Source organism: Cydia splendana, chromosome 16, assembly GCF_910591565.1.
Source record: "Cydia splendana chromosome 16, ilCydSple1.2, whole genome shotgun sequence".
Lineage (NCBI taxonomy): Eukaryota > Metazoa > Arthropoda > Insecta > Lepidoptera > Tortricidae > Cydia > Cydia splendana.
This window is the reverse complement of record NC_085975.1, coordinates 10,922,532-10,935,214: the sequence shown is the minus strand read 5'-3', so window position 1 is coordinate 10,935,214 and position 12,683 is coordinate 10,922,532. Positions and strand designations below refer to the sequence as shown.

At 41.2% G+C, this 12,683-nt stretch overlaps 1 protein-coding gene and 1 long non-coding RNA gene across 8 annotated transcripts in view; one reads left to right on the top strand and one right to left on the bottom strand.

Moving 5' to 3' along the window:
* Window positions 1-12,683, bottom strand: part of LOC134798250 (high affinity cAMP-specific and IBMX-insensitive 3',5'-cyclic phosphodiesterase 8) — a 205,699-nt gene that overhangs the window by 80,582 nt on the left and 112,434 nt on the right. For 5 of the 7 annotated variants that reach the window (XM_063770636.1, XM_063770640.1, XM_063770638.1 and 2 more), the window contains one exon: window positions 6,173-6,261. In XM_063770636.1, the coding sequence (XP_063626706.1) occupies window positions 6,173-6,261 (89 nt within the window). Of the gene's footprint in view, window positions 1-3,090; window positions 3,576-6,172; window positions 6,262-12,683 lie in introns of those variants that run through there. The other 2 variants (XM_063770634.1, XM_063770635.1) reach the window with 1 other exon arrangement.
* LOC134798273 (uncharacterized) overlaps window positions 1-12,683 on the top strand; it is a 683,132-nt gene that overhangs the window by 591,112 nt on the left and 79,337 nt on the right. The gene's annotated exons all lie outside the window — the stretch shown is intronic.

The window sequence follows — 12,683 nt, the reverse complement described above, 5'->3', positions numbered from 1 at the left end:
TGGTCCAATACTACGTGGTCCGAACTCTTGTCGACATAATACGAGCTTCTTAAGACGAAACAGGAGCTGAGTTTTAAATATTGTAGGTGAATATACCCATCTCGCTAACGGAAGCGGCACCTAAAAGTAGTGCGATAAGGACAAGGCGAAAAATCCTGCGTAAAAATCTCAAAAATCGAGGTTTCGTACTCCTCTGTTTCCTCCTCCAAAACTTAACCAATCGTAACCAAATTTGGAAATCTAAATGATTATGAAATTATCTGTGTCGGACCGTTTTGCTTTTTTGGCTAATTGATATCGGTTTTGAATGCCACGCCTCTCATTGCGGCATAGTCAATTAGGCCATTTTGGCCATTTTTGAAGGGCTCTAGCGCCTTAAAAAACAAAAATATCAAAAAAAGCAAAACGGTCCGACACAGATATTGACAATATTAATCTGTGTTGAAAAAATCATTGCTCTAGCTTCAAAAACCACGGAGGAAAACGAGGAGTACGTTTGTATGGAGAAATGACCACTCCCGTTGGCTCTTAAGTTTTAAAGCTAAAGTCACTATATAGTTACTTTTTCATTTATTTGTCGCCCAAAAAACTATTACTTCGAAAATTATAATTCCAGGGTTAAATTGTGTAAAAACTTCCTACGCAAGTATCCGTTTACTACGTAAGTTTAGAATAATACTATGGTACAATGATACGAGCCCCGATGCATATGTTCTCGTCTTTTCTCGTTTGTACAAAAATAAATATGTAGGTACAGTGAAACAAAAGATAAGAAAAAGACTCCAGTCGAAATATCTGCATGCGATTTCTAAGAACTTGTTCCAATGGTTCATTAAAAACCGTCGCTACCTACACCCGAATTCGGCGCTACACCCGAAGTCGCTATATCCACATGAATCTTGTACTAAAATATGCTTTAAATTCATGGGACTTGGATTTTACGTCGCTATAGCCGAATGGTCGCTACAACCAAGGTCGTAATAAATGAAATCTACTGTAATGACAAAATAATTTTTGGATAATTACGTAAAATCTGTTGATATATCGTTTTCTATGTCATTTTAATAAACAAATGAATAACGTTTCAAACTTTTGGTGTTGTTTGATTAGCTATAGAATGATCTACAATATAAAATAAAATAAATAAATAAATGTTATAGGACAATTCTACACAGATCGATCTAGTCCCACAGTAAGCTCAGTAAGGCTTGTGTTGTGGGTACTAGACGACGATATACATAATATACACAAATATATAAATACTTATCTACATTAGAATACATCCATAACTCAGGAACAAATATTTGTGATGAACACACAAATAAATGCCCTTACCAGGATTCGAACCCGGGACCTTCTGCTTCGTAGGTAGGGTCACTACCGACTAGGCTAGGAGGCCGTTAAATATAGTTTCATTCATGCCCCATAGCTCTATTATTTTAGGAGATTATTCAAGTATATCGTACTGACCCGTATTCTTTGTCCGCGAGTGTAGATATTAAACATTACTAATATGGATCCCATTACTGAGTCGTTTGATCTACATAAGTATTAAATAATATTTGTGTATTAACTAGACGAACTCCACTCCACTGCATCGGGGCTCGTATATGTACATATATTTTACATACACCTAGTCAGTTTCCTGTTTTTGCGGTATCACCTTGTTCGTATTATGATGTGACTAGTGGTTTTGAACAAAGAAAGAATATCGATTCCGGCCTCCCACAACGCTACCGGTGAGATTGGATGTTCAGATTTTCTTTCAATAACTGATATTTACATACACTGTGCAGCTATTCCTGCTCCATATAGTACAATAGATTAATACTTTCAGGTCAAGGTATTGTGTGGAACCATGCCAGGTAAATCAGTAGGCTTTGTCCGAGTATTGTTTGACAATAAATGGACTTAATACCGTTTTCTCGATTGAACTACCTACATAGCTTAGGTACTTAATGAATGGAAATAGGTACGGTTGGAGGTTGTGGCAAAAAATATGAGATTATTCGTACAAAAGCGTTAATATTAATAGTTAGGTAATTGCATTTTGTATTATTTTATATTATTGCAGTTTTGATTTAAGTAAACTATATTAATAGGTATCCGAAAACCCAGTATAACCCCTAAAATGTGCCCATGCACGTGACACAATTATCTTAAAATCTGTAACGTGAACGTACGTGTGTTTTGGTTACTAAATGAGAGAAACACGTAAAATACGGGTATTACATCTAACTGCTCTCTGTCCGACAAGCTTTACTTAATCCCACTTTGTAATTCAGACAATGTGCCCCTAATGAACAACGGAATCGAAAACGATTTAACTTCAGTGAACAAAATTAAATCAGTAGATTTATCGTATTTTCTAACCGCACAATTTTCTCATCTCCTGATAATTATTAGAAAAACACAGATAGGAGTTATTTTTAAACACAAGTTCTATTTAATAAATCGGATAGAAATATAAAAAATAGGTGAGTTGACCGTGACGTGACGATGTAAAGTTTCATATAAATTTCATATTAGCAAATCGTTTTGACAGTTCTAAAAAAGTAACTGATTTGACTAGTTGGAAAATACCCTATTAGTCAAGTCGTGTTCCGCAGGCAGACAACGTTTCGTTTATATTGCCTTGCTGCTGTTTGCCAAAAAAATGTGCGTATTGGATTTGATAATACAGTCTAATGAGCAACATCATGCAATAAGATTAAAAACTAAAGTTAAAAACTGAACAAATCTAAATTAAAATAAATCTAAAAAAGGCCCCCGCGGCATTGTGCCAAAGATGCTGGCAGCATTCCCTCGCTGAATGGCAATACTAATGCGCTGCGAGAGAAAGCTGCCAGCTCTCTGGTCACCGGTAGAATCGACTAGCTTTTTCGACAGTTCTTTAAAAAGAACATGTGCGCTTGGATCCCACGGCCCCAGTGTCTCGACACCGAATGCCACAAAATGGTATTGAGAGCCGAGACCTTGACATTTGGAAATTGGATTTGTTTAAATATAGGTAATTGTTATGAAAGATACATAATCTTGAACCAAATAATTCTCTCTCAAAACTCAGTTGTAGACTTGAAAATTACTTACCTCTTCTAATTCATCTTCTGACTCATCCACTTCAGAGTCTTTAACACTATTTGTTTCTTCTTGTATATTCGTCAAGAAAATACTGGGCCTAATGGACACACGATTTCTGTACTTCGAGTGCCTCTTTTGAGACTCGGTAATTTCTAACGAATTATCGTTACTAGCAAATTGGTCATAAAAATTGTCAACGTTCTCCTCTTCTTCGAAATGTGCCACTTTTTCTTGAAAAGCTTTCCGTTTCTCTTCAGAAGAAAGCCGTCTTTCAGTGACGCGTCTGAAACCATCAGAGTGACGCCCAGTTTCGAAGGCGTGCAGCGCAGGAGAGCGATATTCGTACTCCAGATCAAACCCCCTGTCTTCAAATAAGCTTTTGAACTTGGCCCAACATCCCAAATTCTTTTCTTGTTCTTCTTGATTTTCAACTTGAACTTGGTTAGTTCGAGTTTTATTCACATTATTTGCCATACTGTTTATCGTACAAACGATGCTGCTTTACTGACGAGGCTTCTGAGGATTATCCTCGGGAAGTATTATAATATTTAATCCGCTTACTATCCGATAATACTGTGATTGACGAACTATAATAGTACGATTTCGATAGCGGAAAACGTATCTACCTGCTACCTAAGTAGACTGTTAAATCACTTTCAATGACTCAATCAAAGTTAAAACGTCATGGCGCCATTCGATCAACCATTTGATAAATTGGACTGGTGACAGAGGTATCACTAGTTCAACTATTCCGGTCACGTTGTGTTACAACTATTACACTTTCTGCAACCCATTCACAGATATCTTATTTTAACACATGTCACATTTTGTATACATTTTCTTGTTTTTGAATAACTAACTAAATATAAATTAACGCGCCACCGAACGTTTGCGCAATGGCGGACTCCAAGAAAGACTAGTACAACCATTCATAATAATGATTGTCTTAATGTCTGATAGTCGTGATAAGAATATAACACCCGCATTATCAATCAGAGCCCCGCTGATTAAAATAATTTAATCATTGATTTTCATCAGTATGCCGAAGTATTTTGAATCAGTTATCACAATCGGCGCTGTTAACCTAGATAATAGACAAGATACCTTCTAAGTTAGTTAATAACTAAATTATTTTAACTTATACGAGTAGGTATTTAATAAAGGCGGCCGGCCAGTGTCCTGGGAACAATGCCTCAGGCTAATTTAGGTTTAGACTTCTGATCATTTCTATACTTATATGTCAGATAAATAAACAACGTACCATAAAGGCGATAAGTAAAATAAACGCATGCAAATACGTCAATACAAGTCATGAACTTATTACACTTTTTTTTATCGACTTTAGCGTACCTAGATGTTTTTTTATTTAAAGGGACTGTCTAAATACTAAAAAGTTCCAACGATTTCAAGAACAACGAAACTAGACCACTACTTCAAACCTAGAATTCTATAACTTGCATCCTTCAAGTGGCCTGTATTCTCTGACCTCCAGCTGCCAGATGCCTGGATCCCGTAATAAGGATAGTATAACAAACTAGTTAACCAGACAGGTTTTATTGCCTTTGAAACCCTTGACCACTATCCGGGGCTAGCTCTTAGTCTTTCACATGTTATTTACTCATTCATGAATAAACTAGTTCTTTCATGTAAATAGTATCCATAGCTTATAGAGTATAAGCTAAGCTCCGACAAAACATCCGGCCGCTGCTCCATTCTGCAGAATTGCTAAACTAAGCCGTTCGAAGGTTAAGAGGATATTAAAATAGTACATTCCTGTTTTGCTCCCTGAATAATGACATTAAGAAAAATGGGTTTATTTTTCGATATTTCAATTCCACCTCCGTTGCAGCCTCCAAAACTTCAAATACTTTATTTGTTACACGTCAACAATGTCACAATTGATGTTTGAATGCGCTTAAGACTAGAATTCTCGATTTGCCGAGGAAAATAAGTGAAACCCCTAAAACTCAGAATACACGGAGCATAGATGCTGAGACAGGACTTATAATAAGGTTTACCCATTCGCCGCTCAGCTTTGGAGTTGTGTAAATAGGAAAAAATCGGCGTGTTATGTTATGATATGAACACAGTTTATTATTAAGGGGCCCATTGATTAACAGTCCGCCGGACGGTATCGGCCTGTCAGTTAGAACAAAATTTTGACAGTTCCGAACAACTGACAGGCCGATACCGTCCGGCGGACTGTTAATCAGTGGGCCCCTTCAGGCCCATGGTCAGGCGTGGCTTACTCCGCGATTTCATCGCTTTGCAACAGGTAGCTACAAGTACATCCGTTCCACACCAATTTTGGTGGCTAGCCAATAAGCCGCGCGTGGCGCTGTCGTCACCTAGCGGCCATATCTGTCCTTATCGTAACAGACGCGTTTTGTTAGAGAGTGAGTCTTCTGTACCAAAGAGAATATATATAATAATGAAAACGTATAAAACTATCAAAAAAATGTATATATATATTATGGATAAATGATTTTATTATTTTTATATAATTTTGACCCATGTTCATTCACTGATATCTATGTGTTAAAATTGTTAAATATGAAACAGTGTCGTCAACGCCATCTAGCCGAGAATAGGCCAAAGGTGTGTGCGCCATCTATCCGAGAATGACTTTTTCTTCATTTCCTAGGCACGTTTTTTCCTTAGGCTTTATTCATTATATATGTCTTTGCTAGTACTATTATTTATTCTGTGCCATCGTAAAAACTACTACTACTACTGATTGAGATATTGACGGTAGTGATAAACGCATCCGTAAGGTAAGTGCCCGATTTCAGTAAATTAATGTTTAACCACACTAGTTGCGTATGTAGCAATGATCGCTTAACATCACAACGCAATACGCAGGGCACGCAACGCAAGCAATATGACAGCTGACATATTTATATCGCATTACAACCCGCCTTTGCACATGCGACTACGCAAAGTGCCGGAACAATGCTGCATAAGCATGTATTGGCAGTTTGGACCTACATAAATGACGTATAATGTACTTGTAGAAGTACGACTGCAAGATATTTAAAACGAATCGCACCTGTCAGAGATAAGAGAGAGTGAAGAGAAGACGCGTACTTACGGTGACGTCGACTAGGGGCTCGTCCTCGGGCGTGAGCGCCAGTGAGGACCGCCGGCCGGCGCGCGCGCCCGGCGACCCGCTCGAGCTGCCTGCAAACAACAGGAACCACGGTTAGGCACAGAATGAGTAATAGTACTACCGTACAGAAAGGAAACTTCCTACAAAACCGAAGCTTGATAGCGGTTCAGGGTCTAATCATGCTGTCCCTTTCTAATATATGTCACTATCCCATTCGGCTATTTAGGGTTGTCAAAATTCAAACCATTATCTTATCTGTGTTCGTGCACGCAAAGGGACGTCAAGTTGTGTCAACCCTAATAATTGCTCGGAGCAATGCTGAGCAAAGCGGAGCCGAGTTTGGCCGAAGTCAGGAGTTTCGCACCCCTGGTTTAGGGCAATTATTCGGCTAATGTACGATTCCCACCGACCGGCTGGAGTCGGGCCGCGCTGGCGCGCATTTTCAATGTGTTATGTTATATTATGTCTGGCAAAAGCGATGGAATGCGTTCGGAGCCGACCGCGTCCGCGAGCAGCCGACTGGCTTGCAGCCATACAAATGTGAAATGCACTCCGACTCCGCCCGTTCGGTGGGAATCGTACTTAAGTTTTCAAAATTACTTTCATTACTCTGAACTCGAGTCCAACTCGCACGTGTCCGGTCTTAATCGATAAGTAGGTACAGTTTTGTATTGATAAGTCATCATCCCTATTATATGTATAAGAACAGCCAATGTCGATTGTCGATAAACACAACACTGCACCGATCACGTGAGTGGAACCTTTTTTGTGTCTTACATTACAAATAATTGTAAAATCTGATTAGGTAATAGTATTCTGCGCCTGTACTAAGTATACTACTATACTAGGTAGGTACTTTTTTTTTTTTTTTTTTTTTTTGTCGCAGGGGAAATGCATTTACGCATCCACCCCGGGCTGGAGGGGCCCATCATGGGGTGGTATGTGGGGCTCGCTCCTCCCGTAACTCCCTCTGCTAAACAGAGGGAGGGGGAGGAGAATACCCACTAAAACCCCTGCGGCGTTACCCTCTCTGCCGTTATAGGGGAGCACCGTGAGGTCACTAATATTCTACCACGATGCTCCCCCGGCCGCCCCGGCTGTTCACCGGGGGCACCCTCAGATTGGAGGAGGAGGGATGTAACGCTACAACCCCTCCTCGAGCGTGTAGAGCCTTATTTACGGGTCCCCAGCTCGCAGCTCTACTGGGGAATCAAGGCATTGACGAATTGCCGCCGCCTGACTCCCCTCCGTCTTTGTCGTAGCGGATGCGCATCGGCTCTGTCCTCGCGCGCCCGCTCCGCTTCTTCCTTCTTTCTCATTACTTTTTCGGAAAAGTTATGGAATGCCGCCCAGGATCTCTCGCTGACTAGGGTTCTTGCTACTATATTGTGCAGCGAGAGATCATCCACGTTCAGGGCCATTTCCAGCTCCCATCTCTCAGGAGCCCAGGTTGGGCATTCCACCATCGTGTGATAAGCAGTGTCATCATCGTACCCGCAATGGTGACAAACCGGCGAAGGTTCCCTCCTTATTGTGTACAGGTAATGACCGAAGCAGCCGTGTCCAGTCATTACCTGCACTTGTCTATACGTAAGAGTACCACTTTTTCGGTCTAGCCAGCTGTCAAAAGATGTGAGGAGCGCCGCTATGGTATACGTACCATAGGGCTCGTCCTCCAGCTGGCTTTTCCAACGATCCCTCGCTCTCTTCTTTTCCGCATCAAGCCGAGCCTCCAACTCCCTGGGAGCCAGACGCTCATCGGCGATGCGTAACCCCGTCCGCTGGTTGTACCTCTCGGCCAGGAGTCGGGCGTCAAGCTCCCACGGTATGGTGCCGGCGAGGGCGCAAGCGGCTGCGTGCCCTATTGTCTTGTACCCTCTTATGATGCGTTGCGCAATCACTCTCTGCGGCCTTCGGAGGAGGGCCCTCGTTTTGCTGTTAAGCCTCCCGGCCCATATAGGTGCCCCGTATAGTGCCATGCTGCGAACGACGTTCGCATATAGGCGTCGGCATGGAGCTTGGGGGCCTCCTACATTGGGCAATAGACGGCTCAGCGCCGAGGCGGCACCAACGAGCCGAGGAACCAGGTTGGCAAAATGTTCCTCGAACTCCCACTTGCTATCCAAGACTAGGCCCAAGTATTTGATGTGGGCCCTCAGGGGGACCGCCTCACCCCCTACTGGGATCACATCGTTGGGCCGCAGTTTCCAGCCTCTTCTTTTGAAGACCACGGCGTCAGTTTTATTGAGGGACACAGCAAGCCCTAGGAGGTTGATGCGTCCCACCGTGAGTTCGGTTGCGACAGCGGCTCTCCTCAAGGTTTCCTGGAACTGCTTTCCCCTCACGGCCACCATTGTGTCATCGGCATAACAAATGGTGACCATGCGGGGAAGCTGCTCTCCTCGTATTGCCCAGTCGAATCCGATGTTCCAGAGCAGGGGCCCCAGAACCGACCCCTGTGGAACACCACATTCCATCCGTCTTTCAAAGCGTCCGCCTCCCGATTCATAGAGCACTACCCTATCAGTAAGGTAGTGCTCTATGATCGTCCTTAGATAGAGAGGGACGCCGTGGTACCGGAGCGCCTCTTTTATAACTCCGTAAGGGAGAGAGCCAAATGCATTGGCAATGTCTAGAGACACTGCTATGGCTCCCTCCTTTTTCTCTGCTGCCAGATCGCTGAATTTCTTCAACGTGCCTACTGCGTCTATTGTAGACCGCCCCTCGCGGAACCCAAATTGCCGTTCACTAATGTTTGGGCCCGTGTCCTCCAGATGCTTAGTGATACGCTTTGCTATGATGCGCTCCAACATCTTTCCAGTTTCATCTAGGAGGACGATGGGGCGGTATCCTGAAGGAGAGTCAGCTGGACGACCCTCCTTTCGCAGCAGGCACAGCCTACCCTCCTTCCAGCAACGAGGGAAAATTCCCTCTTTGAGGCAGTCATCGAATAGCCCGCGGAGTCGGACTCCAAGGTGTTTCAATGCCAGGGAGAGGACTCTCCCTGACACACCATCCGGCCCAGGAGCCATACTAGGTAGGTACTTAACCTAACCCAGCTACCTAGCACCTGAACCTATGTCACAGCGACGTTAGTTAGGTTTTACTTTACCAAGCCTCTACGTCACTCTCAGTGCAGTACCGAAATAAAATAGTGACATATTTTACTGGGAACTGTTGAACACCATAGAATACTCGCCCATTAGCTTATTGAACTTTATTGCGAAATGCATAAAATGTGTTCCTCGTGCGAGGTCGGGTATAAAATATCGTATTCAACAAGGACCAGCATCGGTATTCCAACTTTCTCAATTCAATTTGATCTCGTGCATATTACGTTGTGTGTGTCGTAATGTTAGCAAAAGATACGAGCGAAATGTACTAAAAATAATGTCAAATCATATCATATCAAGTCATGCGGCTCAAGTTGTTTAGGTAGGTATACAATAACATACTATACTGCCTCTGATATTGCCTAGATATTTTTTTTGTGCCCAATCTATTCATCTTCCCGTACCTGTTGCGTGAGTAGGTATTTAATCTCAAACTAGCCTAGATTTCTCTTCTCAGAAGTCCGCAAAATTCTCGGGAAACTGTGAATACCTATAGGTATTTAGGTATACGTTATTAAAAGCCTAATCGACTGGTAAAAGTAAAGTAAACTGGGTCAGGTCCTTTTTAGGGTTCCGTACCCAAAGGGTAAAAATGGGACCCTATTACTATTAAGACTCCACTGTCCGTTTGTCCGTCTGTCCGTCTGTCTGTCTATCAACAGGCTGTATCTCATGAACCGTGATAGCTAGACAGTTGAAACTGTTGAAATTTTCACAGATTATGTATTACTGTTGTGTTATAACTTATAACAAATACTAAAAAGTACGGAACCCTCGGTGGGCTAGTCCCACTCGCACTTGTCCGGTTTTTAATCAATAATTCATTGTTAAACTTATAATTGGTAGCTCAGCTTTATTAAAACATACGTAAGCAATTGATATGCTTTCACATTGTGCAGTAAGAACACATATTGATAAGGCGCAGTCATTAAGTCATAATACACGAAAACATTAACTAAATATGTGATTAAAAATATTTCATTAATTAACCTAATTGATATTTATACCTACGAATGGTATTAATATCAATCATCGCATCTGGCTAATAAGCTAATTAACCTTCGTATATTGTGTTAATATTGTTAATAGCATGGAAATGATACAATATAGGTATCTACTTATACCGATAGTACGAACTTAATGGAAAATATGCATCTCGGCAAATTAATTTGTTTTGCGCACTCAGATGCTGAATTCGACATATTTTAATGACAGCACGTGACATTACCCATACAACCATTTCCAGTCGCCGTTACGACGCGGTGTTGACACATCTTGTGTCGACACCGTCTGTTTCGGTCACAATTCCAGTCGCAGAGTCGTCGCCGTGTCGACACAGTTACCAGAAATGGGGAAGGGTCGACACATGACACAAAGTGACATAAAGTGTGGTCGCCGTGTGCACACATTGTTTCGGGTTTGCGACTACTTTATGCCAAAATCATTCGTTCATTTTGTTCCTGTCAAATGGAAACTGTCAGATGGAAAAATACTTAAATAAAAATAAGTGACATTAATACGCCATCTCTAAAACGGATTACAAGACGTAATTATATATTGTTTGCATTTATATTACAATATGACTTAAATTGTTATGGGGAATTAAACTGCTCGAGTGATTTGATAAACTAAGTGTAATATAATCAACGCGCCACCACATTGTTTTAGTTTAGCCGGAAATGAAATTGTTTACTTCTCAGTGCCTGTGTTCATAACTATATTATTTGAAGCATTTTTAGTACTTCGATGCGTATACTATACTTAAATAACAGAAATAACGCTTTACATACTACGAAACTTGTTAATTATGATGTATAAATATGGTTTAAGGCTGAGAAATATTGCAGTCACAAAGTAGTTGCAATGTTTCGACTTTGTGTCGACTCTGTGTTGACACATGACACGCGCTGTCAAAAGTAATAACAAAGTTACTGGTATGTTACTGGATTTGCAAAATGGCTCCTTGTGTTGATTTGTTTTCAGATATTCTCAAAGTGTAAAAATGCCGTGGTCAGAGATGGGCATTAATCGATTAACTGTTTATTCGACTAATTAATGGAATAAAAAAAGTTAATTCTCAAATTTTAATCGCGATTAGTTTAGTCGACCTAACATAGATTGAAATTGAATTAATCTGAATATTAATCGAATAAATTATCGATTAAATCTCGATTGAAAGTTGACAGGGGGCCATTTTTGTACGTAAAAATAATAGAAATGTCTTGCATGCAGATGGTAGCAAAACACTTTGTCATAAAAGTCGAGATGGGTGTCGATATATAGGTTTTAGGGAGTGCCGATTTCGAAAATAATGACCATTTTGGAATCCGAAATGGCGGCCATGCACTGTGTCATAAAAGTCGTCATGGATGTCGTTTTATACGTTTTAGGGGGCCCCAATTTTGAAAATGATGACCATTTTGGAATCCAAAATGGCGGCCATGCACTATGCTATAAAAGTCGTCATGGGTGTCGTTTTATAGGTTTTAGGGGGCGCAGATTTCGAAAATGATAACCATTTTGGATTCCAAGATGGCGGCCATGCACTATGTCATAAAAGTCGTCATGGATGTCGTTTTATAGGTTTTAGGGGGCCCCGATTTAGAAAATGATGACCATTTTGAAATCCAAAATGGCGGCCATGCACTATGTCATAAAAGTCGTCATGGGTGTCGTTTTATAGGTTTTGGGGGGCGCAGATTTAGAAAATGATAACCATTTTGGATTCCAAAATGGCGGCCATGCACTATGTCATAAAAGTCGTCATGGGTGTCGTTTTATAGGTTTTAGGGGGCGCAGATTTCGAAAATGATGACCATTTTGGATTCCAAGATGGCGGCCATGCACTATGTCATAAAAGTCGTCATGTATGTCGTTTTATAGGTTTTAGGGGGCCCCGCTTTCGAAAATGATGACCATTTTGGAATCCAAAATGGCGGCCATGCACTATGTCATAAAAGTCGTCATGGGTGTCGTTTTATAGGTTTTGGGGGGCGCAGATTTCGAAAATGATAACATTTTCAATTTAAAAATGGCGGCAATGCACTATGTCATAAAAGTCGTCATGGATATCGTTTCATAGGTTTTAGGGGGCGCAGATTTCGAAAATGATGACTATTTTCGATTCCAAGATGGCGGCCATGCACTATGTCATAAAAGTCGTCATGGATGTCGTTTTATAGGTTTTAGGGGGCGCAGATTTCGAAAATGATGACTATTTTGGATTCCACTTTTATGACAAAATACGTAGCCGCCATCTTGGATTATAAAATGATCATCGTTTTCGAATTCTGCACTCCCTAAAACCTATAAATCGACATCCGTGACGACGCAAGTTATCTTTATTTTCAGATCTAACAAATTGCTACAGAATACAAAGG